The sequence below is a fragment of the Equus quagga genome, chromosome 15 (genome assembly GCF_021613505.1).
Source record: "Equus quagga isolate Etosha38 chromosome 15, UCLA_HA_Equagga_1.0, whole genome shotgun sequence".
NCBI lineage: Eukaryota > Metazoa > Chordata > Mammalia > Perissodactyla > Equidae > Equus > Equus quagga.
The window spans coordinates 47125365-47152779 of record NC_060281.1 but is presented as its reverse complement, the minus strand read 5'-3'; the positions used below and the strand labels follow the sequence as shown (position 1 = coordinate 47152779).

The window sequence follows — 27415 nt, the reverse complement described above, 5'->3', positions numbered from 1 at the left end:
TGATACTTTATGTGTATGAGTCGGCGCTGCCTTTGAATGCAGTATATTATTGAGGTTTGCAAATGCATGTGCAGCACAGAGACCTGGTCACCTTGGATGGGATAGTCTTTTCCAGCATCAATCACTTGGGGAAAAGGAGGACTTGTGGGACTCAGGAAAGGTATCACAAGCTCTGTCTCTTGGTTGATTATCTGGACTTAGAGGAACTCTGTCTACAGCAGTGTACGAAGTGAACTGGAGGTGATCAGGACTGGAGATGGAGACAGGGAGACCAGTGGCATCGCAGGTGATATCATAGCACTCTCCAGTAAAATCGATGACAACCTGCTTTAGAGTAATAGAGAATTCATGGGAGAATTTTAAGATATATGTTTTTTGGATTAAGTAATAAAGTCCCAGGATTCAAATACCCTCTCACCCTTTTCCTTATAACCTAGTTCCTAATCCTCTCAATAGGTAACTGTATTATTTCATATTTGTCCTTCCAGAGGTTTTATCAAGACACATAAGGTCAATGCATTATGTATGTTATTTTGTTCCTTTCTTATTCCAGACAAATGACAGCACAATAGATATGCTATTCTGCGCCTTGTTTTTGCAACTGAATACATTTACTTGTTTATTTATTTATTTTTAAACATTGGCACCTGAGTTAACATCTGTTGCCAAAGTTTTTTTTTTCTTTTCTTTTTCTCCCCAAAACCTCCCAGTACACAGTTGTATATTCTAGCTGTGGTTCCTTCCGTTTGTGCTATGTGGGATGCCACCTCAGCACAGCCTGATGAGAGGTGCCATATCCACACCCAGGATCTGAACTGGCGAAACCCTGGGCTACTGAAGCAGAGCGTGTGAACTTAACCACTCAACCACGGGGCTGGCCCCTGTTTTTGCAACTTACTCTGGAAATATCAGTACAACTCGTCTGGGAGATAGCATGTAAACTTTCCTCATGTTTATTATGGCTACATAGCATTATATGGTATAGATGCACCACTACAGACTTCACCAATCCCCTACTGATGGACATCTGGTTTCCAATCAAATAATGCTGCAAACCTGTCCATAAGTCATTTTGTCTGCATGCAAATAACTGTAAGATGTGCTTCTACAAGTGAAAATGCTGAGTCAGAGGACATATATATGCATTTCTAATTATAACCGATATTGTTAAATTGTCCCAGATAGGGATTGTACCAATTTACACCACCAAGAAACTTTAGAGTGCATGAGAATCAACTGGAGGTCTTGTTAAAGCACAGATTGGTGGGGCCCAGGTCCAGAGTCTCTGATTCAGAAGGTCTGACATGGGACCCAAGAATTTACATTTCTAACAAGTTCCCAGGTGATGCAGCTATTGCTTGCTGGTCTAAGATCCAGACTTTGAAAACCATTGCAATAGATCGATTTGGCTTCCAGTGCTCCGTGGAACGGTTCTGTCAGAGTCAGCAATGTCCTCTTCAATTCTGTGTTCTTTTCTCCATCTCCATTTTCCTTGACTCTTCTGCTAGATTTTAAATTTTTCCTTTTTTTTTTTTTTTTGAATCTTCTATTTCCTATTTGGTTCTAAGTGTTCTTTCCTGCTATTGTTGTCTTGTTCTTTCACTGACTCTTCTATCCCTTAACTGCTCCAGGCTCCATCTATTAGCCCACAACTTTCACCCATAGAAAACTCACTCCTTCTCAAGACTAGGAGAAAATGTAAAGGCCGAAGCCATCTTTTGATCCTAACAAGAGAGCTTGCATTGTAGAGACAGAACCCAGATCCTGATGACATTATTTGAACCCTCTCTATTCAGCCATACCAGAAATCAGCCATATCTTTCTCTTCTTTTCTACTTTCCTTCCTCTTTGCCATCAGAGTAATATATATAGTTTTAAAAAATCAAACAACTAAAAAATGGCAATACCCTGCCTCACATTCCTCACTCTGACCCCCATCCTGCTCCCTGGAAGAAGCTCACTGTTGTGCAGGGTGTGCACTGCATACCCCTAGCAGGTGTCTTCACAACATAGATGTTATGCTTATTTTCTTGCAGATGGGAGTGTTTTTTGTTTTGACTTTTACAAAATCAGGATATTACAACAACTTTCTGACAGGTTTAAGTGCCTTTTATGAACGTGACCCTGAGTACTTTCAATTCTTTTAGCTTTTTCATCTGGCATTTTCTTCCATATTTCTAAATAATATATTTACTTCAATTTTTTTTTATATATATCAGTTTTAGATGTCATCTATTAACTTCTTAATATAGGAGATCAGCATTTAGCTAACTTATGCCTTCCTCCCACTTTCTCTATATCCCACCCTCTTAAATACATCACAATTTTCATTAAAATAAAATGATTGATATTATTATGACTCTGTAAATATTATTCAGTGATGAATAAGTAGTAATTATGATTATATTTCATTTCCTTTCTTGGGCTTTGTAAAAAACTTTATTTTCCATCACTCTATTTCCATTTTCTGTTTAAGAGTCTGTGGAAGAACAGCTTCTAAGACAACGCAGTGGTTGATCCTACCCATTTCAATGGCCTGAGCAGTAGAAGCCACAGACCAGTCTCCAGCGGTGGGCTGAGTGCTCCAGTTTTCAGTAGGGAACTGCTGGATAGGCAGAGGGCACCTGTGTGCCTGCAGACCAGTCTGTGACCTCAGGTTGAGTAGCAGTAAACTTGAGAGCTGGAGCAGTCCATTCACCCTGAAATTCCTCCTCCGTCACAGTCTTTTCAGCAGCAGCCTGCTCTTCCTTTTCAATCTCTTCAGGATCCCTGGAGAAATAGAGATCAGGTGTGACCTCCCATGGATGGTCACGGGAGATGGTGCCACCCATGTGCAGAACTTCCTGGGCCAGCATCCAGCACATCAGACCTGTTGAGTGAGCTCCCTTCTTGCTGCATGGGATGGCAATGTCCGTGTAGTGCAGAGGAGCATCTGTGTTACACAGAGCAATGGCAGGCAGGTTAACATAGGATGCTTCTATGAGAGGCTGCGGTCAGCTCTGAGATCTGTAACCACCAGGAGTCACCGTCCTGGAAAGCTGCCTGGATCTGGTTAGTGAAGGTCCTAGGAGCGAAGAGGCCAGCAATAGGAGTGACCCTGGTGGCAGTAGCACACTTCAGCACAGCTCATTGGCCAGTATTCCTGAAGTATATGACATTGACATTAGCGAGTTTTCAATGCCTACAATGGCAAAAGCTGCCAACAAAAGCTTCTCCCAGGTTCTCTTAAGATTTATGATGTGGATATCACTTTTCCTCCTGTATATGAACTGTTCCATTTGGAAGTCTAAGTCGATGCCACCTAAAAGGGTTCCTGCTGCAAGGAATTTGAGAACATCCACCGCCTTCCTTTGCAGAATATCAAGGGCTCTGGACATTGTGAAAGTTTCTCTTTAAGTTACAACGGGAACTCGGAACAATGCCGTATGAATGCCTTTCTGGGTAGCATGGAAAGACTTGCTTTTTCTGGTTAATGATTGCCTTTTTAAAAAAATTTTGTTTCATTTTCTGTATGCCTATCCAACTATTTTTTTAATTGTCAAATGCTCATCAATATTATTTTCCACAACTCAAACATATTTATAGATTTCACTTTTGTTCTGGAGACTTTTCCTAAATGTCTACTCTTATCTACTGGTAGAGTGATAAACTGGCAAACCAAACTTTTGTTCTTGGGCCCCCAAATGGTAACATATTGAAGGATTTCTCTGGGACCATCCAGGTTCTCAAAAGAATACTCCAATATCTAGCTTTGGAGGCACAGGTTTGGCTGATGGAATTTCAAGAACAGGGTTGGGAAAATGGGGAGATATAGAGTCACTGATAAAAACTTTTACTTAACCCGCTTCCTGTAAGCCCCATGCTTCACTTCCACGTTCCAAAGTACCTTATACCTCCAAGTTCTGAGGCTCTCTTCCTTAAGTCGTGAACTTCTATCTTGCAAAACTACATCCATTTTGTAGGTTTATAATTTTATTCTCTTATTTCATTTCAATGGGTGTTTTGGAAAATATTTGAGTACATGTGGTCAGTTTACCATGCTTTTTCAGACTATTTTTCTCAAATTCATTTAACCCTCCATTTTTGTCAATTTAACAGCTTGATAGTTTATTATAAGGTGAACATCCTTGTAACTGCTTTGCAAATCCAGATATAGAATTTTGTCAGCCATACTAGAAGCCTCTGTGTGCTCCATCCCAATCACAAATGCCTTCCTCCCTGAAAAGTAATCACTATCCTGACTTTGAAAGTCATCACCTTTTTGTATTTCTTTGTGTATTCCTAGACACTAAAATTTAGTCTTGATCTTTTCTTTAATTTGATGTCTTCAAGTCTCCTTTAATCTAATGGTTCTTCCTATTTCTTTCTTTTTCTTACAGTTTATCTACTTAAGAACTCAGTCGTTTGACTCGTAGGGTTCTCCATAGTCTGGATTTTGCAGATCGCACATTCGTGGTATATTTCAGCATACTTCTTTGTCCTTTGTTTCTTGCAAATGGGCAGTTGGATCTAGAGGCTTGATCAGACTCAGGTGTAATCCCTTTGGTAAGACTACACATTATTTGAGTTTGTGTATTCAAACATACGTATTGGGTTTCGGTCCATTCTAATCATTACCCTTATTGACCTCAAATTGTCCCATCTTTGGCCAGAGGGAGCCTCTTCCAGTTTGCTCCTGAATCCTTTGGGCACGATCCTAGACATCTTTAATAGTTCCTCTGCTCTCTAGTATGACAAGGTATTTCATACTCATTCTATAAATTTCCTGCACCAGAACTAGAATCATCCATTTCTCCAAGAAGCTTCTGTTAGTCATTTTGGTTGCTGAGCTTCATTCTCTAGTAGATTCCTCAGGAAGAACTCAAGTGAATAACATTCTCTAAGTTCTTTCATTTTAATAACAAATTAGTCTATCCTTTTATACTTGAAAGCTAGTTTTGCTAGATACAAAGTCCTCGGTTCTCCTTTTCTTTCTTTGAATATTTTAAATGTTTCACCATTTTTTTCCTCACATAAAGTGTTAATGTTGAAGTCTTATGATAATCCAATTTTTCTCTCTCATAAATTACGTTTTCGGCCTAAATGACCACTTTTCAAAATGTAAAGACTAAGAATTTTACTAGAACATATCTTGTTCATTCTCAATGTTTTCAGGTACACAGTACGCTCTTTCGATATGAGGTTTCAAATATGTATATAAATATACATAGGAATATATAAATATATTTGAATATATATAAATAGAAGGTATATATTTCTATTTCAGGAAAAGTTCTCTTGAATTATAATGTGTTGTATTCTGTTAACTGACTTTGCTTTGCTTTATCAGGGACCCTCTATCCATATGTTGGATCTTCTTTGCCTAGCTTCAATATTTATCATTTCTCTCAAATCATTTCTCTTTCTATATTTCTTTTTGACTTAAAAAAATCTTATTTTCAAATTCTAGTTCTTTTGGGCACTATCTGTTGTGTTTGTTCCTTCTAGTTTAGTATTCTTTTCTGAAATCATTTTTTCTCTTATTTCTAATTCTTTCCCAAGTTCTGTTACTTCAGTTCTGAGTTTTTCTTATTCTGACTTATTTTGCCATTGCATGTCTTACATCATTTTCTTAATCTCTTAATACAGTTTTGATTTGATTTTTTGGGCACTGACACTGTGCAAGTTTTGCATTTGTGGTTTGACTCCACCCTCTTGTATTTTGGGGTTTATGGAGTTATCTGTCATCTAGATTTATTATAAATGCTGTTCTATGCATTTTTGGTTTCACTATCTAGTCTGTTTTTATGTGGGGATTCATGGAGATTCAAAATTCATGCACTGTCACCTATCCAGAATCCATTTATATTTTTGTCTCATGAATATGTCTCTTTCTACACTCCTGAGACTTCAGTCCTTAGCTGAGTGTGATGGGAAGGAGCTAGGGTTGACCAGGATGTCATTTGTATTGGCAGTGGTGCATTACCTCGCATCCTCATTCTTGAGCATGATTTACTTCGTTATAACATTCTAGGTGGTTGATAGTTTCCCCTCAGCACTATATATATCCACTCTCTTTAGCATATATTTTTACTTTTGAAAATTCGGCTTCCAGTCTAAATGTCATTTCTTTGTAGGTAAGTTATGTTTTAACTGCTATTAAGATCATTAAAATTTTCTCTTTGCTTAAATTCATCATGATGCATATATTGTTTTCTCAAAACTTATGCTTCTTCAATTTGAAGTCATCTTTCTTTAATTCTAGAAAATTACTGGCCATTAATTCTTCTTCTCTCTTTTGGAATGCCTATTATGTGGACTTTTGCACCCTCTTATATTCTGTAGAACCTCTGAACTTGTTGGTTACATGAAGCAAAAAATTTCATTTTTGCTTAAGCCAGTTAGAATTAGGTTTTTTTATCACTGAAACAAAAACACTCTTACTTTTCTCAAAATCAACATCAGAGAAAAAGAGGTGATTCCGAAAGTTATTATTTGATTATCTGTAACTAGATATCCTTGAAATCTAAACTACTCTTGCAGTTTTTAGTTATGCAAGTCAATAAATTCACATACTTTGTTTTCTCTTGCATCAGTTATAATTGGATTTCTGACAATTACAACCAAGAAGCCCGATTAAAATAAATGTCTACTATGTGGGTGGCACTGTGCCAGGTGCTATATAATCTGTGGTATCCAAAACAAAGTCCACGTCTCCAAAACCACAGTATTTCACACTCATTCCATGCCATCTTCATGCCTTTGTTCCCGCTCCTCCTGCTTCCCTCACCTAAACTTGGGATGCTTGTCTAAGTGTTACAATGTCCTCACAGTTGATTTTAAAACCAACTTTGTAAGGGTAACCTTTCTAGCTACAGGCCACCATGATCTTTCCCTTATTTTGGATTCACATTATACTCATATTGTCGTAAATAGGTCTTCAAGTGAAAGTCCTTCTCTATAGCTTCTTAAGGGGAATATTTACACCTTTTAGCTAAATCATTAACGTCTTAACAGCAAAAGTTACACCTTTTCACTTTTATATCTCCCAAAACAAAGTCAAGAATGATTCTCCATGTCGTTAGGACTAAGTATACCCACAGTACTTGGCCCCTGTAGGTCTTCTGTACGGTACTGCGGATACAAAGACATACTCCTATCACTCAATCAACTTGAGGAAATAAGAAAGTACATTAACATATAAATATGTAAGGTGTTATTTATAGTTCAGAGGAAGGAGAAATCGTGCCTGGGCTAGGGTACTCAGAGAAGGCTGAAAGCCCTGGACAATGAACAGGGCCTTGCCTTAACACAAAATAAAAGGCACCAAAAGTTGAGACAATGGATTTGAGAAAATGCAGTTTTACTGGCGTAGTAAGTTCGTGTCTACAGCAGTGGAAACTAAGATTTTATGGACACACGTTAGCTCCAGGATGATGACAGCGTCTAGCTCTTCCATCAGCATTATCTCTCTTCCCTTCTCTTAACAGTGAAAACCTCTGCAGCTGAGGCATACTATATTGATCTATATCCTAGTTTGACTATTAATTTCTTATCCTCTAAGGGGATACGTCTTGTACCACCTTCTTGAGTACACATGGCCGAGGAGTAGTTTAATTGGAACACCGCAGGTGGAAATAAGCAACGAGCACAGTGCCTGGAGACTAAAACAGTTCGGTAACAGACAAGGCGGCGCGGACTTCTGGGACCCCTCTCGGAAATCCTCTTCCTCCATCAGCTGTTTCTCCCGGGACAGCCCGAGTCCACATCCCGTGGATGATCTGGAGAAACTTGGGCCTTCATGAAAACCTTAAGAGCGAGAGAGGCGGCGCTGGGTGACAGCCTATGCCCAACAGCCAATAAGTTCCACGCCCTCCCTGCCCGGCTCCGCCCCGCGGCCTGCGTCGCTGCTGAGGGGCGGGGCTTCCGGTTCCGGTGGCGGATTGTTGACGCCTGCGGCTGCTGCGGTGGCCACCGGGCCGTTGGGGAGGGCCCAGTGGGGGAGGGAGAGGGCGCAGTGACAGGATCGCCGAGGGTGCTGCTGAGGCGACGATGGCAGAGGGGCCAGAGGAAGCCCGAGGCCTCCCTCCCGGGCAGGACGACGGCGGAGGGGACCCCGAGCCCGTCCCTTCCCTGAGAGGCCCTCCTGCCGCCGCGGCCCCACGCCCCCGGGACGGGTCGCAGGCCGAGCCCCAGGTCCCGGGCCGGCCCCCCGCCCTGGGCCTCGCGCCCGCTGCGGCCGCCGCCGAGGAGTCGCAGCCGACGCGCGAGCCCGGGAAGCGGGGGGAGGCGGCCTCCAGCCCCGGTGCGGGGCCGCAGGAGCCGGCGGGCTGCGAGGCGCCCGAGGCCGCGGCGCCCCGGGAGAGGCCGGCGCGGCTGAGCGCCCGCGAGTACTCCCGGCAGGTGCACGAGTGGCTGTGGCAGTCCTACTGCGGCTACCTCACCTGGCACAGCGGCCTGGCCGCCCTGCCCGCCTACTGCAGCCCCCAGCCGCCCACGCCGAGCTGCCTCTCGGCCGCCGGCGCCGCCCCCCCGGCCGGGCCGCAGACCCCCCAGCTCGGCTACTACAATCCCTTCTACTTCCTGAGCGCAGCGGCCGCGGGGCCCGAGCCGGGGGCGGCTCCCGGCGTCCCCACCCCTGCCCCCGTCGCGGGCCTGGGACCCCGGGCTCCTCACGGGCAGGCAGCCGTCCGGGCAGCCCCAGTGACGAGGGTAGGCTCCGCCGCCCCTTCGAGAGCCCCGAGCGAGACCGGGCGGCAGGCAGGTGAGACGCGCTGCGGGGGGAGAGGCTGGGCGGAGCGGCAAGGGCCGCCGCGCTCCCGGGGCAGGGCGGGCAGGCTCGTTACGGCTGGTACCTGCCGCGGCCGCCCGGACCGGGCTGTGTCCGTGGGCATCAGCCTTCGTTTGCCCAGGCCTCCGTTTGCGAAGCGTCCAGCGGGGCTGGACGGTTTCCTCTTCCCTTAGACCTGGCACTCCGAGTGGATTGCCTTCCTCTTGGGACTAGTTTCCAAGCGTAAAGCAATCTTGGCCCCTCTTCCGTCCTCTTAACCGTGATCGCCACGCTCTGGAGAGTGAGATGCAGAGCGTAATTCTCAGATGACAAACCCACACTCTGGGGACGGGGCGGGGGTGGAGGGGTTGACTGGCAATGCTGGAAATAATCCAGACGTGGATTTATTATACATTATCTATATGTTGTACTATAAGATTTATGGTATCGATAACATAGAATATGTAACTAATATAATTACGTATTCCCGGTATATTAAGGACGGACGGATGTAAAAAGAGATTTACATGATTACCACTGGAGTTATAAACCTTTCACTGGGCCCTGGCGTAATCTTGTATATTGTCTGTTTAGTTCTGTATGGGAATTAGAATATTTTGAATTGCTTGCACTTTTTAGTTTATTATTTAGACTTTTATTCAGCCCACAGATATATGGGACAAGAACTAGTTGATGCTGGAATTAGATCCCATTTAGAATTTAGGATGACAGATTCGTAATCCTTGAATTTATTACCTAGAAAGCAAGACAAACGAAATGAATAGGTTAATGTGAGGAACACAGGGATTTACTTTGTATTAATTGTCTATACTTAACCTTGATTTTTGGTAAAAAAGAAAAAAAAGTTTAATTTTGTGTCATAGGCTGTGATCACCTGGATTCTCATTTGAGTCCCTAGTGAAATGTATTGAGTACCTTAAATAATTAAACTTATCTGTGAAACCACTTTTCAACATGATGGACGTGAAAGCAAACTTTAAACTGTTCAGGAAATAGAGAAGTGGGGTTGCTATATCTTAATAACATGCACTATTGATGGAGTCAATACGTGCACTATTGATGGAGTCAATACCAATAATTGTTGCAAGGTTAGAAATTGTTTCTTATGGCTAAGTTGTATCTTGACTTTACCTTCCCCATTTATTACCTGGCTAGTGTTCCAAGGCCTCTGTGAAATGATTAGTATTCCTAATTTTTTCTTTCCTTTTTTTTTTTTTTTTGCAGGCAGAGAGTATGTTATTCCGTCCTTGGCCCACAGATTTATGGCAGAGATGGTGGATTTCTTTATTCTCTTCTTTATAAAAGCAACCATTGTCTTAAGCATTATGCACCTCAGTGGAATAAAGTAAGTTCAGGCCATTTGCAGAAAGGTTTTAATGCCTACTGTCTAGAGATGTTGCTTTCTTAAGTTCCGTTCATGCCTGCAAGTGACTACGGATAATCTGTGTGCCAGTGTCATGAGTTCTTTAGGAGCTTTTTCAGGTTTGTTTTTATCTTGTCGGTTTTAAGAAATAACTACAAAGGAGAGAAAAACACTTAATAAATTCTACAAGATCTGTGGGAATCTCATCTATCAAAAGTAGGTAAAAGGAAACTCCAAACCTGGTTTGATTTTAGTCACTGTTTTCTTAGGTCAAGGACTAATTTCCTCGTGCAGAGTGGAGTACCTAAAGACAAAGGCATTAAGAGTTTTTGGTAGATGAAGTATTAATAATCAGCCAGATGGCTTTTCCGAAGGGGATTGCTTATAGATAGGATCAGGCAAGTCCCAAGTGAACTGCAAAGTGAGCCATTTATTTGAATAATCCTTCTTTCAGATGAATGATCATAATAGTGGTTATCAGTTGCTAAGGACTTTCTCCAAACTAGGCATTGACTTCACCTCTTTAGATGGATTCTTGTGTAATCTTACCGTCACTGTGAGGCGGAGGTTAATACCTCCATTTTATAGAGATTGAAATTTGGGCTTACAAGAATGTAAACCCAGAATTTACAAAGTTTGAAAGGTAATAAGTGAGAGTCAAGTTCAAACCCTGGTAGTGAAATTTCAGGGCCCTTGCCAGCAGTCTGAATGTTACTGTGCTTCCTCCCTGTCTCTCCCTCCCTCCCTCCCCTCCCCACGACACAGCCAATCCGGTAAGCGCTCCTTTCTGCTGTCTCCTGACCTTCAACCCAGACTATTTCCTCTTTTTGCTGTCTGACCTTTTGTCATTGTCATTGCTTCTCCCTAGTCCAGTTAGTCATCTCTTGCCTGGGTTATAGCAAAAATCTTCTGACTGGTATCTCAGTGTCCTGTCTCCTGTTTTATCTCCATCCAGTCTCTGATAGAACACGAGAGAGATCACAAATTCTGATTCTGCCCCTCTCCTGCCTCAAAACCCTTCAGAGGCTTCTCACTGCCATCAGGATAAAGTCTTAATGTTTTCATAGGGTTTTACATATGCCTTTATTTCCTAGTCACTGTCGCCTCTCACACTTAATATTTGAGCCATACTAAACTGCCTACAGCTTCCCTCACACTTGCTCCAGGGTTTTCTCTCGTTAGTCCCTCTCTCTGGAACTTCTCCCTTCTTAGTTTGACTAACTTCTCTTCATCCTTTAGATCTCAAATGTCATTCCTGGGAAGCCTTCACTAAGTTAAGAGTACCTAGTATGTGTTTCTAAGTACCCTGCAGTTCCCTATCATAGCCCTTATCCCGCTTTATTATTACTTATCACTGTTTTTCCCTGCTAGGTTAGAATCTCCAGGAAAGCAGAGACCATGTTGAACGCATTCGCCGTTCTATCCCCAGGGCTAGTCCAGTGCCTGCTCGTGATAGTGCTGCTTATTTGTTGAATGATCGAAGGAACGTTTTGTGAAACTAGATGGTTGGAAACCTGAAGATTAGTTTAGAATTTCAATTAAAGTTTGTGACTTACACTAATGGGAAAAAAAAAAAAGCAGCTGCTCTGGTAACTAATTCTTTCTAACCCCCAACTATTAATTTTGTGTAGGGATATCTCTAAGTTTGCTATGCACTATATAATAGAAGAAATAGACGAGGACACGTCAATGGAAGACTTGCAGAAAATGATGGCTGTGGCTCTTGTATACAGATTATTAGTTTGTTTCTATGAGGTAAGCTGCTGGCTTTAGCACATTAATAGTTAACAATCTAATTTTAGAGTATCAGCCCAAGACAAAAAAGTAATGGAAATTTATAGTCATGTATTTGTCAAATGTCTCGTTCTGTTTTTTTCCAAGTTTTCTTTAATTAACGTAATACTTTTCAAGTTAAAAAAAAGTTTCTGAATGGAGACATTTTGCAATTTCTTTGTAATGTATTTTTGTCTTGTGGTTCAAAAATATATGTTGGTTGTGGAACTTGAAATGTATTTTTCCATAGAAACAACTTGCTAAAAAATATAATGGGTCATAGAGAAATATTACAGTAGAAATCTTGTATTGAAGATGATAGACCTGCAGAAATGCATTAAAAAGTTAACCATTTAGTATTCTATGAAATTCTTTCAACTTGAAATTTTTAAAACATTTATAGTATAGCAGGAAAACTTACCTTTAAAATTGGTATAGTAGAGCCAGTAAATTATTTCTAAATTATCCTTCTTTCCTTAGATAATTTGCATTTGGGGAGCAGGTGGAGCTACCCCAGGGAAGTTCCTGCTAGGGCTTCGAGTTGTGACATGTGACACATCAGTGCTTATTGCACCAAGTCGGGTTTTAGTGATCCCTTCCTCAAATGTTAGCATTACAACGTAAGTTCTTTTCTTAGCTTAATCTATGTACTTATGAAAAAAAAATTTAAGTATAGTAATATAATTCCTAAGTTATACCATTTGATATAGTATTTTTAGGATGTTGGTATTTTTTTTTTCTTTTTCATGGCATGTATAGATAGGCTTACATTTATTAAGTTTGAAACAAAGTTTATGAGTGTTTTTCAATACTGTTATTTGATTGTGGACCCCTCTTCAGTATACATTTTCAAGATAACCATTTTATGAAATATAAGTCACAATAATGAGAGGCTGATTTGGCTGTTGATGCTATCGATAGCAGGGCTCTGTGCCTAGCTTTTTTATCCTCTAGATCTCTGGATAATGGGTTACTGATCTGCCTTGAGCTTCCGCTTGGTAGTCCCTGTCATTACCCCATCTTGAATAGGCAGTAAGAGTTTTGACAGCTATGCATGCATGCATCTTGCTCCTGCTCTTAAGTGATAGAACTTGTAATACTCCCAGTACTCATGGCTCGCTGTTGGCGTCTGGCTGTGGGGGGAGGTACAAACAGTGATAATGGAAGTTGTGGAGGTGAGTAGGTGGTAATCCGTTGAGCAATACAAGAAACTGGCAGGAACTGCTGCCAGTGATTCAGAGCTGGATTGTTATATAAAGAAATATGAACAAGAGACTCTAGAAGAAGCCTTGATTTTGCTGACATCGTCAAAATTTCCTTACAATTTTGTGATTATAATAATCTTGGCTCCTACTTTTAATGAGAGTCCATAATGGCTGATGTTTGTTGAGCACCTTTTATATGCCAAGCACTGTTGAAAACACTGCGTATATATTAACTAATTTAATCCTAACAACCGTATAAGATAGGTACTATTATCCCCTTTTTACAGATGTGGAACACGACTAGTAGTTGGTAGAAAACGGATCTAAAACCAACTAGTCTGGATTGAGCCCACACTCTTAGCCACTGGGCTTTTCTATAGCCTTTCAGTCCACTAAAAGGCAGAAATCTAACATTATTAGGATTATTCTCTATTCCGAGCAGTTGTTGAAAGCTTTTTAAAGCTTTCCTTAATTACAGGACCCCATAAAGAAAGAAGAGTGCTGATAATAGAATACACAGTAATTTAAAATGCTGGTACTTTACACAAGGTAGAAGTAAGCATACTGAGTTTAGAAGATAATCACACAGTAGTGAGTGACTGTAGAAAAAGGTAAGTAAAAGGAAATACCAGAAAATACTGTAAACGTTTAGTTCACATTCTAATACATGTTTACTACTGCTTTCATGTGCAAGTTCTAAAGTCTTAACTTTTATGTTGTATGAAGTCTTTAGAACTAGCCCGGGTGGTTTGATCATAATATAATGCTATTTGAAAGTAACTCAGATAAAATTCTCTCAACTACACTTTAAATATGCTTTAAATACATATTTTGAACTTTATAGAATACTATCAATCTCTGTGTGGTTGGTAGACAACTTACCAGATATTTTTTGCTTTAATTTTTTAGGTCCACTATACGAGCTTTGATCAAGAATTTTTCTATTGCTTCTTTTTTCCCTGCTTTCATCACACTGCTGTTTTTTCAGCATAATCGAACAGCCTATGACATTGTAGCAGGAACCATTGTGGTAAAAAGAAATGGGGTCAGATGATGCCCAAAAAAGCCCTGAATTCCATACTCTGGAATAATGACAAGACTAAATTATGTATCAAGGCCATCAGTATCCCTGGGTCACATTAATTGATGATTTAGAAATTAAAGCAGTCGCTCCAGTGTGATGCAGGTGACTATTCTGGAAGTATTGATTTTACTTGAATGCCAAAGAACTTTTTCAGAAGAAAATCTGTTAAATTCAAGTGTTAAAGTTTTTAGATCAAAAAGAAGGCAAGTGGTTTCATAATCAACAACGGACAGTATACTTTCTTAAGATCTAAGGCATTAGAATTGACTGAAAGCCTTTTCAGCTTTGAAATCGCCAAATGAAACCTTAAAAATTTATTTTGGTTTATCCCAGAATAATGGAATATGTCCAGTTGTGTTTTGTAAACACAGTATTCATCTTTTAGTTAACACTTCTTGGGGAAATTGTCTTTGCCTTTTGGGGGGAGGGAGTGGGGACACAAATTTGGTAATCCACTTATCTCCCATCCCAGGAGGTGGTGATGACTCAGCTCAAGAGAAAGTGGGTAGTGAGGCAGGCCCAGCAGTTCTCTGACCTGAAGTTGTGAAATCTGTACCGCAGTTTACTGCGGGAATGCTGTAACTTTACAGCTATTCTTAATGCTTATACATGGACTTGGGGGCAAGTTTTGCATGATGATGAAAAAGTATTAAGTCATATTGCTATATTATTGATAATGAAAAGGTAAGTTAGTGATTGCTTTTGATGGGGGGAAAAAGTAAATTTTTACTGTAAATTTATCTTAAAATTCATGTGCAAGTGTTTTCAGTGCCCAAAATCAAACTATAAATATGTGGGGAAAAATTACTTCCATCAAACTGTTGCATATTGACTGTAAAACAATATTCCCAGTATGTGTGCAGCATGAAGAAAGTATTAGTGCTTCTCAGTGTTCTGAATATATCTTCTCTTTATACACAGGGTATTCACATACTAGTTAGTTTCCTTTTATATTTTATATAGTTCCATAACTTTTGAAACGAGTTAAATAATCTTAGTATTTGATGATTAAATACTAGTAACCTGTGAAGTATTAGCAATTTTCCCATTATGGACTGTTCTCTGTATAACAAGGAAGAGTAGAATTTCCAGGCATTATTCTAAGTTCTTTGGTTCTGTGGGCCAAAAGCTCATTTTGGGACTGCCAAGGATAATGTTTTGAAGGAAGTTTTGAGCTAAGTAATACTTTCTGTATTGCCATTTTAATTTATTCTATTGAAGCAAAGTTGTGGAGTTTTAAGTATATGTGTGTGCGTTTTCAGATGGCCCAGTTAGCTGTGTTGAGATATACCTGAACGAAAAGTTTTGTTTCTGAGGCATTTTCTCCAACTTTGATATTATTTTCCAAAAAAACACTAAACTGTATTGGACAGTTCATAATTAGATTGCTTAAAGGATCAATCTAGGCTTTATTTTTGGCATTTAAGAGCAAATGCAAGACGTGCATTATCATTGTATCAATTTTTAAATTGGATTTTTCTTTGAAATTTACAACTGTGAAAATATTCACATTTGATGTTTATAGAAACCTTAACAGGTTTCTTATGAATACATTTTTATTGTAAAATTTCATGAACCATGTTTTTCAAAATAACTTTATGTTAAATCCAACATCACGGAAAGCCTAAGTGTCTCAAAGTACTAAACAGATCATTCACTTGTAGCCTCTAGGAAGGTATTTAAAGTGTTACGGCCCATCACAGTAAAAAAACCAAACCAAACCAAAAAAACAACCCACTATTTTGTTATTAAGACCAGAAATTAGGAATTGTTACATAAGTTTACTGCTTAGTAGCATACACATTAGCGCTGGGGTGTACACTACTTTAGCCACTGATTGGGAATTCAGGTTGAAATGTCTTTCAGTCCTGTAGCTCTGGAATACATCTGATGTATAATTTCTTCTCAGATAATTGGACAGTTTGCCATCTAGGCTATTTTTATTTGTACAGTAAAACAAAAACAGTAGTTATAATTAAAATACTGTACATTTTCCATACCTGAGTCATTCAGGTTAATATCTATGTAGGTTCATTTCGACCCATCTCAGGATTCAAGTTATACTGTATAGCCCTATGAAATAAAGAGAAATATTACTTTGTCTGCCTTTACAACAAAATCCAAGTCTCTTTCTGTTTATGAATTTGGCACTTAGGGAAAGAGATTTTGGTTCCAAATTGTTGGAAAAAATGACATTAGGCAAGAAGGAGGAGTCACATTTTTTTCTCTCTGGCTTGAGGGGGATGGAACCTCCCTCTTTTCAATACTTTTCTATTTAGTTTATTTCAGTTATCCAGATGCTGATGCTAATTTTCTGTGTCAAAGTATAATTCTCATGCAGAAGCTCTAACCTAAAAAGGCAAAAAGAAAGTTGTCTTCATAGTACAAACATTACTCATCACTTTTACAAGATAAGTAATAGGGGAACAAAAATTAGGAGTCAAGCTGAGTGAGAATACTATTTCAACGAATATGCCCTAAATAAAACCACAGAACAGGCAGTTAACTTAGCACCTAGAAAATCTCAGTACCCAATTACTAAAAGTAGCCCCAGTGGCTAGTTCACCGTGAGAAGTCTTGACATACTGACCATGTTCATGCTGGGCCTAGGTAGGTGAGAGTGACAGCAAGCCTTGCTTTTAGACTAATGTGTGATTATAGAAATACAGCTAACACTTTTGGATAGTAAGCTTTTAAAATATTGCCCAACTGTTACTTGTATAGCACTGGTTCAGAAGTTACTTCTTTCTACGTAAACATTTACCTTCCAGTTTCACTCAGATTATTTTGGATTGAAAAAGATGCACTGTATTTGAGGACCACTTTCTCTAAATTATAAAAATGAGTCTTCAGTGTTTATTGTTTCAAATGAGAGTAAAAATTGTTTTAACTCTACTTTAAAAGGATTTGTTCCCTTAAGTGACTTTGGGTGCTTCACTTATGCATAAGTATTTCCAGCAAAAGAACGGTAGAAAGGAGTTGAAAATTAATTGAAACTACTTACTACTTGGGAATAAAGCTTTTTGAGAGGTCTGGGAGTATTAAATATTTTCATTCTGCACTTATCCCTATTAAAACAGGCTATTGTTTCTTTTAAAGAATATGCCTGATTAACAGCAGTATTCCTAAAATCTGACAAGTATCATTTCAGTTACTTACCATTCCCCATTACCCTATACCAAAGGCGAAAAGTTTTACAGTATGTGCTTGCCTGGGTAAAGTTCTTATTTCAAAATGTGTATCTATATTTCCTTGTAGTTCATTATAGGACTTGACCCACAAACAGTATCTGATGGCTTGCCTATAAATGAAATTCAGCATTCTATTTTTAATAATTTGTATGCCACCAATTTGTATTCTGTCTCAATAAATACCCAGTCACCAGTGCTTTTGTGTTTTGCCCATTTCTTTGAGAAGGTTTGCTCTAGAACCTCCTGCTTAAGGGAGACCTTGCTTCCAAATACAGCTTCTCTAGCATTCTCTGCCTTCAAGAGAATGGCGACAGCAGTCAACTAGAGTGCTTTCAGAAATAGAGGTGTATCAAACAAAATCACCCACTTTTGGGGATATATTCTTTTAGCAAATCACTCAAAAGTTACCCACAGATGACTAACAATGTTAAACTAACCCTGTCCTTTCCTTAAAGTTGTTAACCATCCCAACCACTGTGTACGATATTAAGGGCCCACATTACACATGAGGATCCAGAAGTGCAGTCTCATAGCTAGTAAATGACTGAGCCGGGCAGTGTAAACCTAGTTAAGAAAGATCTTACAAGCATTTCCTATTCTAACCTTTATGAACAAATCTAGAGAGGAAGGAGAACAGGATAAAAAAACAGGTTCCTCAAGAAGGACAAAGATTTAAAAGATAAATGTAGCTAAACTATGGCCTGGTCTGAGTCCTGTAGGCACTGTGCTGTTATGAGCCCAGACACAAACACCACATTCTGGAACTACAGTGAACTTTTGAGATAACGTTTATAAAAGTTGCCCCATATTATAAGGAAATGAAGGCTCTGACACAGTTATCTAGCTGGTGTGTGTAGCTAGACCCAACATACCCATTTTCTCAATTTTACTATACCAAATTTGACAGTTTCTATTGGACACATGCTAACCTTTGTAAAATTTCCTTGAGTTTCAGACTTTCAACAGGCCCAGGAAATGACATACTGCGAATACAATTAAAGTAAACAAGTGCTCCCCAGGCTGAACTAGGAAGTTTACGGCCTGGTTACAAATTATTAAAATTAATCCAACACTTATTTCAAATAATAAAATCCTAACTACATAAACAATTTCAGGAGAGAATCTGTAACAAATATTAATAAACAGCTGGTTAAAGACAGTTTTCAATTGTCTGAATTGTACTTTTTCTTAATGCCTGAAATCGTAAATTACTCAAAACAACATAGCAAAGTGGCATGCCTGGACTGCATGCATCAGGAGTTCCAGGTGCTTATTTAATGATACTGAGTTTTGGGCCATATCCAGACCCGGGGAATGAATGACTCTCTGGTGAGGAGGGCCTAGAATATACATTTGACACACCTCACCAAGTTATACTGCTGCACGTTCAGTGAGAATGACTGACCCCTCGTCAATCAACCAAATTATATAAACATACCTGATTATTCAATCTTTCTGTATATAGCTTTCCTCCCTTCTGCAATTATTTTCAGTTAAAAATCCCTCACTGGTCCAGCATGGGAAGTGGGCTTTTATTGTTTTCTTTCCATGATGTGTCCCCTTCTTCCACAAACAGCCCTCGGTTTTCACTTCTGCATAGAGCATATAACCCAAGCCTGCCAGGCTGATGTTACAGCCACAGGGAATAGCTCAGAAGTGGGTCTGCAATCTGAACCAGTGTAATAAGGAGATAACCTCTGCGGAACTTAAGCAGGAACAGGTTTGAGGTTGAGCTGCTACCAAGAATGTATTCTAGTGCTCTCATTTGCAGCCTGAGAATTACAGCAGTTGAGATGGAAAAAACAAGTCTTGAGTATAGCCCTATAAGCTTCAGTTTTGGGGGCTAGAAGATTTCCTTTTTAAGATAAGCTACCCTAAGTATCCTTTTCAGTCACTTTTTTTTAAAGTACTAAATAAAATGAAACATAATTTATAGCACATTTTTTATGAAAAATCTTTCCCAGAATATTCCTGTCCATGTGGGCCTAGAGAATGGCTAAGAAGGAATGCGCCTGCAATTTAATTAGTCATTAACTTCTCACCCTCAAACCACAGATTTCCAGTTTACTTTACCATTATTGTTTGCCCCCAAACAGGTCCATGTCAAATGTGTGTTATTAATAAAGTATTAGAGGGGCCGGCCCTGTGGCCCAGTTGTCAAGTTCACCTGCTCCACTGCAGCGGCCCAGTGTTTCGCTGGTTCGGATCCTGGGCCCAGACATGGCACCGCTTGTAAGGCCCGGCTGAGGTGGCATCCCACAGGCCACCACTAAAAGCAACCACAACTAAAAGACACAACTATGTACTGGGGGCATTTGGGCAGAAAAAGCAGGAAAAAAAAAAAAAAAGATTGGCAACAGTTGTTAGCTCAGGTGCCAATCTTTAGAATAAATAAATAAAGTATTAGAAATATAAAACTTCTACTCCAAAACCAGCATTTGATGATGGCCTAAGATATTTTCAATAAGAAAAATTATCTTTTCATTGGAAACAGACAAAAAAGCTCCTAAACATTTTTAAGTTCTGAATTTAGACTCCAACTAGTTCAGCAAAATAAAAGTCAGCACAAAATAACTGTGCCTTCAAATTGAAGAATAAAACTATTAAATGCTGTCCCACGAGCTCTTTTATGGACCATAAAAAAGGAATCTAGTTTAAACAAAAACATTTGGCAAAATAATCCAAAAGACTACACAAAAGGACCACTGAAGTTTTTGCGAGCTGCTCTGGGCATGTATCTCCAAGAACTTGATCAATAAACACTGTCTAATCACCTATTAAGGAAGATACAAGTACAAACAGAAATGGTTGTGTGTGTTTATTTTCAACTTTTAAAAAGATACGTCAGTTTATGTGCAAAGTAGGCGAGATTCCTAGCACCAGACAAAAAGCAGGGTACCTTCCACACGTCGTAAATTCAGACACTTTCACCTTCACACTTCGGAGTTCTCCAAATCACATGTATTCTTTGGAATTTCTCTTCTAACTGACCACTGCTAACCTTCTGAGTTCCCTTCCATTAACACTGGTACCTTTGTTATGAGTTAACACTAGAACAAAAAGTATTTCATAATTTTTTTATTGATGGCATTTATCCCATGGTTTAACATGTTAATTATACTGTAATAAACATGGCTTTAATATTAAACTTTTCCTTATTATCCAAAGTCACCACAGTCCATTTCAGTAAATATAAAAATATATGTTTAATACTTTGTACAATACTGGTTTTTGGTCCAAACAAAACTGGATCAGAAAAGCCAATAAATTCACTTTAAGAATCCCCAATTTTTTTTTTAAAGATTTCCAAATGGATTTAGGCAACTTTGAATAATGGGATTTACATAATAAAATCTGAGACAAGACTAAACAACAAAAAACATTTCTAACACAAAATGAAAATTTCAAGTTCACAGATTTATGTTATGCCAAAAAAGTACAGAAACAAAATTGTATTTACACAAGTTTCATAATAAAATAATGAAAAAGGCAAGACAGGTGATAGTCAGAAGGATGAAAATATAGAAATAGCATATAATTATTAAATGGAGAACGAACTAGATCTAACAAGTCCTTAGCATGGACCATTCTTTAAAATCAGGCTTCCTCTATCAGAAAATTTTAGTGCACAATACACCCAACTCACTCACTTCACACATACACCAGCACAAACTCAGCATAGAAATCATTCATTTCAACATCCTCTAATCTATACAGAATTCCTCAGATATAATTACAATTTCAGTGCGTTCCATAAACGCATATCAACGCACATAGTGGTGCAGATGAAGAGGTTCTATACAAAGCCATTCACCGAGCGGGCTCTAATCCTGGGTTCAGCCAGCCTATGCCAAATCAGTGAATAATCTGCTGGATCATAAAATATTTTTGCTGAAGAATCAGTCACCAGTCTAGCTACTATTTTTTAAAAAGGGGGTGGGAGAGGTGAGGATGGGACTTCTGTAAAGAAAGAAGAGGAAAATTCCAAAATTAAAGAAGTCCTTAGGCAGATCTGACTTCAGATAACCCCAGCACACAGTACACTCCAGTATCTGAAAGAAGGGCACCAGCCGTTGTTAAAACTGTTGTGTATAACACCATTGTGACCTTTATTTCCTACGTCTAACAGCAGTCTTTATCTTGCGACCAGGAACTGAAGTTCCAGAAGAGGAGAACATATTTTTCCCATTTGACCTGTGAAAAATAAAAACTTCCTGTGACATGATGCTCAGATAAAATCTCAGAGTCATAATAACATTAAATGTGACCAGTGACAAAGGGGAGAAAAAAAGACAAAGTAAACACGTTTTCTGTTACACCTAATACACACACAATTATTGCTATTTTTCTCAGGCTATGATCCTCCAAAATTATAATATGGTAAATTGATACTGGAGAATATACTTGATTTTACCTGAACTGTACATCTTGGTGATGTTAAAAACACAACACATACACACTAAATACATATGCACACACCCATACCATGTAAAATTCCCCATTTCAACAAAAAGTTCTCTTACCCCACAGTGAATGCTGCTGGAGACTGGCTAAATGGAAAGCCCCCTGAGCCTGAAGGCTGGGCTGAGGCTGCAGGTGTGCTAGGATTTGCACCAAATGTGAATACTCCTGGCGGATTGTTGTTTGTAAAGTTGAAATTGGTAGTGGTGCTGCCAAACTGGAAAGCTGGACCTACAACAGTGGAAGCAGAAAAGCTCCATTAAGGTAAAAATGATAGTTTTTCTAGTAATGACTCTGACCTTTACATACAAAAACACGTAAACGGTTAAGCTCTCTTATAATCACTTCAAGTTGAAATTACGCATTTTCTCCAGTGACAAACAATACATACTTGACATCCTCCAACAAGTGACCCAACTTACCCACGACCAAGGTAAAAAGGGCAGGGTGGAATTCTGGTTAAAGACAGCGGAATCAACAAACAGATTTAGCACTATCTTTTTCAAAAATTACATTAAAATAACAGTAATGGGATTTTTACAAAGATAGGGAGAGAGGAGATGACAGCAACAAACTTTAGAAGCTAGAAGGCTGACTGGAATGGAATACTAAATCAGCAGCAAGGGGAAGCACAGAGGCAATGCCATTTACACTAAACATACCCAAAAAGTTTAGGTTTCCAAGTACCCCGGAAAGTAAGAATCAAGTTGTGACTAAAAAACAAGAAGGATGGTAGAATATGTTTAAGAAGCAGATACCTAGATCAATCGCTCGCCAACACGAAACAGAATGGTAATTCTCTTCCTCTACCCTAGCAGAAGAACAGAACTTCAGTCTCTGGAGGTCTCGGGACTGAGAAATCATGCAGAGTTAAAGGCAAGGATATCACACTGAAAACAGCAAGATTAAGAGTAGATTGATGTAATGAACATTTAGAACTGCAGCCTCCCTCCCAGACTCAGCGCCCAGAACACTGGCAGTCAGCAGGATGTACATACCCTCCAGAAAGGAGACTGCAAGAATTTTCTCTGGGGAATCTGACAATCTAAAAGGATAGACCTAAAGATACAAACATTCAGGTCTTCCCAAGTAAACAAGCAGTCAGATCAACCTATAATGAAATTCAAGATCTATAAGCCCTAGCCATGTACAAAGAATTATCAAGTGGTATTGAGGTGTCCTACACTCATAAGATTATGAGTAGAATGGGAGAAAATATTTGCAAACCATATCTCATAAGGGACTGATAAACAAAATATAAGGAACTCCTACAACTCAACAGCAAAAAGACCCCCAAATAACTCAATTAAAAAATGGGAAAAAGGGGGCTGGCCCCGTGGCTGAGTGGTTATGTTCGTGTAATCTGCATCAGCACCCCAGGGTTTCGCCAGTTTGGATCCTGGGTGTGGACATGGCATTGCTCATCAGGCCATGCTGAAGCAGTGTCCCACATAGCAAAGCAAGAAGGACCTGCAACTGGAATATACAACTATGTACTGGGGGGCTTTGGGAAGAAGGGGGGGAAAAAAAGAAGAAGATTGGTAACAGATGTCAGTTCAGGTGCCAATCTTTAAAAGAAAAAATGGGCAAAAGACTTGAATAGACATTTCTCCAAAGATGACATACAAATGGCCAAAAGGTATATGAAAAGATGCTCAACATTACTAATCATCAGGGAAATGCAAATGAAAACCACTATGAGGTACCACCTTACACCTGTTAGAATGGCTATTATCAAAAAGAGGTAAGTGTTGGTGAGGATGAGGAAAAAGGGAACCCTTGTGCACTGTTGGTCGGGATGCAAATTGGTGTTGCCACTATGGAAAACAGTATGGAGGTTCCTCGAAAAATCAAAAATAGAAATACTGTATGATCCAGCAATCCCATTCTAGGTATTTATCCAAAAGATGTGAAATCAGGATCTTCAGGAAATATCTGGACTCTCATATTCATTGCAGCATTATTCACAATAGCCAAGAAGTAAAAATAACCTAAAAATCCATTGACAGATAGACAAATATAGAAAATGATGCACATACATACAATGGAATATTACTCAGTCTTAAAAAAGAAGTAAATCTTCACCCTGATCCCAAAACCAGGCAAGGAAAACACAAAGAAGGAAAACTACAGGCCAGTATCACTGATGAACATAGATGGAAAAATCCTCAACAAAATTCTGGTAAACCGAATACAGCAATACATTAAAAAGATCATACACCATGATCAAGTGGGATTTATACCAGGGACACAGGGACGGTTCAACATCCACAAGTCAATCAACGTGATACACTACATTAACAAAATGAGAAACAAAAACCACATGATCATCTCAACAGATGCAGAGAAAGCTTTCGACAAGATCCAACATCCATTTACGATAAAAACTCTCAATAAAATGGGTATCAAACGAAAGTACCTCAACATAATAAAGGTCATATATGACAAACCCACAGCCAACATCATACTCAATGGGCAAAAACTGAAAGCCATCCCTCTGAGAACAGGAACAAGACAAGGGTGTCCACTCTCAGCACTCTTATTCAACATAGTTCTAGAGGTTTTGGCCAGAGCAATTAGGCGGGAAAAAGAAATAAAAGGAATCCAAATAGGCAATGAAGAAGTGAAACTCTCGCTGTTTGCAGACAGCAAGATCTTATATATAGAAAACCCCAAAGAATCCATAGGAAAACTGTTAGAAATAATCAACAGCTACAGCAAAGCTGCAGGGTATAAAATCAACTTACATAAATCAGTAGCATTTCTATACTCTAACAACGACCTAACAGAAAAAGAACTCAAGAACACAAAATCCCATTCACAACTGCAACAAAAAGAATAAAATATCTTGGGGTAAATTTAACTAAGGAAGTGAAAGACCTATACAACGAAAACTGTTACAAGACTTTCCTGAAAGAAAGTGATGACAACATAAAGAGATGGAAAGACATTCCATGCACATGGATTGGAAGAATAAACATAGTTAAAATGTCCATACTACCTAAAGCAGTCTACAGATTCAATGCCATCCCAATTAAAATCCCAATGACACTCTTCACAGAAATAGAACAAAGAATCCTAAAATTCATATGGGGCAACAAAAGACTCCGAATTGCTAAAGCAATCCTGAGAAAAAAGAACAAAGCTGGAGGCATCACAATCCCTGACTTCAAAACATACTACAAAGCTACAGTAATCAAAACAGCATGGTACTGGTACAAAAACAGATGCACAGATCAATGGAACAGAATTGAAAGCCCAGAAATAAAACCACACATCTATGGACAGCTAATCTTCAACAAAGGAGCTGAGGGCCTACAATGGAGAAAAGAAAGTCTCTTCAACAAATGGTGCTGGGAAAACTGGAAAGCCACATGTAAAAGAATGAAAATTGACCATTCTTTTTTACCATTCACAAAAATAAACTGAAAATGAATCAAAGACCTAAAGATAAGACCTGAAACCATAAGGCTTCTAGAAGAAAATATAAGCAGTACACTCTTTATTTTTTTTTTTTTGAGGAAGATTAGCCCTGAGCTAACTACTGCCAATCCTCTTTTTGCTGAGCAAGACTGGCCCTGAGCTAACATCCATGCCCATCTTCCTCTGCTTTATACGTGGGATGCCTACGACAGCATGGCTTTTGCCAAGTAGTGCCATGTCCACACCCAGGATTCGAACCAGCGAACCCCTGGCTGCCGAGAAGCGGAACGTGTGCACTTAACTGCTGTGCCACTGGGCCGGCCCCATGGCAGCACACTCTCTGACATCAGTATCTAAAGGATCTTTTTGGACATCACGTCTTCCCAGACAAGGGAAACAACAGAAAGAATAAACAAATGGGACTTCATCAGACTAAAGAGCTTCTTCAAGGCAAGGGAAAACAGGATTGAAACAAAACAACAACCAACCAATTGGGAGAAAATATTTGCAAGTCATATATCCGACAAAGGGTTAATCTCTATACTATATAAAGAACTCACACAACTCAACAACAAAAAAATCAAACAACCTGATCAAAAAATGGGCAGGGGACATGAACAGACCTTTCTCCAAAGAAGATATATGGATGGCCAATAGACACATGAAAAGAGCTCATCACTAATCGTCAGGAAAATGCAAATCAAAACTACACTAAGATATCACCTTACACCCATTAGAATGGAAAAAATAACCAAAACAAAGAGACAAATGTTGGAGAGGTTGTGGAGAAAAAGGAACCCTCATACACTGCTGGTGGGAATGCAAACTGGTGCAGCCACTATGGAAAACAGTATGGAGACTTCTCAAAAAATTAAAAATAGAAATACCATATCACCCAGCCATCCCACTACTGGGTATCTATCCAAAGAACCTGAAATCCGCAATATCAAAAGTCCCATGTACCCCTATGTTCACTGCAGCATTATTTACAATAGCCAAGATGTGGAAGCAACCTAAGTGCCCATCAACTAACTGACGACTGGATAAAGAAGATATGGTATATATATACAATGGAACATTACTCAGCCATAAAAAAGGATAAAATCGTCCCATTCACAACAACATGGATGGACCTGGAGGGTATTATGTTAAGTGAAATAAGCCAGACAGAGAAAGACAATCTCTGTATGACTCCACTCATATGTGGAAGTTAAACATGTAGACAAAGAGAACAGATTAGTGGTTACCAGGGGAAAGGGGGGGTGGGGGTGAGCACAAAGGGTGAAAGAGTGTACCTACAACATGACTGACAACTGAAATTTCACAAGGTTGTAAACTATCATAATCTTAAGTAAAAAAAAAAAAAAGAAAGAAAGAAATCTTGCAATATGCAAAAACATGGATGAACCTGGAAGACATTATGCTAAGTGAAATACGCCAGTCACAGAAGGACAAGTATTTCACGATTTCACTTACGTGAGGTATCTAAAACAGCCAAACTCATGGAAGCAAAGAGAAGAATGGTGGCTGCTGGTGGTGGGGAGGAGGATGGGAGGAAATTGGGAGTTGCTATTCAGTGGGTATAAAGTTTTAGTTAGGCAAGATGAGTAAGTTCTAGAGGCCTGCTATTCTACAGCGTGCCTATAGTTAACAATGCTGTATTGTTCACTTTATTTGCTGAAAGTGTAGAACTCATGTGAAATATTCTTACTCCAACTGAAAAAAATCTAAAAGCTTGGAGCAGATAGTCAAGCAGCAACAGACATTTGAGGAAAGTATTTCATAAGAAACATTAAGACCAAAAGCAATTTGGAGAAACTGACTAAGCAAAAGCTTTAAGAAATAAACCACCTCATTATTAATATCCTCAAGAGATCAACAGATAACAGTTCTGAAACAACAGAAGGATATAAACAGGAAATATCCACAGAACAAAAAAGAAGACTTGGAAATTAAAAAGTGATACTAGCGGAAGTAAAAAGATAAAGTGAAGAAATCTTCCCAGAAAGTACAACAAAGACAAAAAGTGGGGAAAAAAAGAGAGAATGAAAGTTAGAGAATAAGGCATAAAATCTTCAAAGAAATAATTCAAGAAAATTCCCAGGAATCAAAGTTCACGAAAGGACACACTACATTCCTTACATA

At 39.2% G+C, this 27415-nt stretch overlaps 2 protein-coding genes and 1 pseudogene across 4 annotated transcripts in view; 1 reads left to right on the top strand and 2 right to left on the bottom strand.

Moving 5' to 3' along the window:
• Nucleotides 1-2496: 2496 nt before the first annotated feature.
• LOC124227310 (40S ribosomal protein SA-like) lies at nucleotides 2497-3377 on the bottom strand (annotated as a pseudogene).
• Nucleotides 3378-7921: 4544 nt separating this feature from the next.
• On the top strand, nucleotides 7922-17582 carry FAM8A1 (family with sequence similarity 8 member A1). Of its 2 annotated transcripts, XM_046640377.1 has the most exons (5): nucleotides 7924-8743; nucleotides 9995-10115; nucleotides 11765-11888; nucleotides 12387-12526; nucleotides 14021-17582. In XM_046640377.1, the coding sequence occupies exons 1-5, from the start codon at nucleotides 8032-8034 to the stop codon at nucleotides 14163-14165; spliced, it is 1242 nt and encodes a 413-aa protein (XP_046496333.1). In that variant the 5' UTR covers nucleotides 7924-8031; the 3' UTR covers nucleotides 14166-17582. The 2 variants fall into 2 exon arrangements, with proteins under 2 accessions (XP_046496334.1, XP_046496333.1); XM_046640378.1 differs by lacking the exon at nucleotides 12387-12526 and having other exon boundaries at nucleotides 7922-8743.
• A 2867-nt stretch (nucleotides 17583-20449) lies between these two features.
• The window catches only part of NUP153 (nucleoporin 153), a 70683-nt gene continuing 63717 nt past the window's right edge, over nucleotides 20450-27415 (bottom strand). For both annotated transcript variants that reach the window (XM_046639646.1, XM_046639647.1), the window contains 2 exons: nucleotides 21910-22078; nucleotides 20450-21580 (listed from right to left, as the gene is read on the bottom strand). In XM_046639646.1, the coding sequence (XP_046495602.1) occupies nucleotides 21496-21580; nucleotides 21910-22078 (254 nt within the window). In that variant the 3' untranslated portion in view covers nucleotides 20450-21495. The remainder of the gene's footprint in view (nucleotides 21581-21909; nucleotides 22079-27415) is intronic.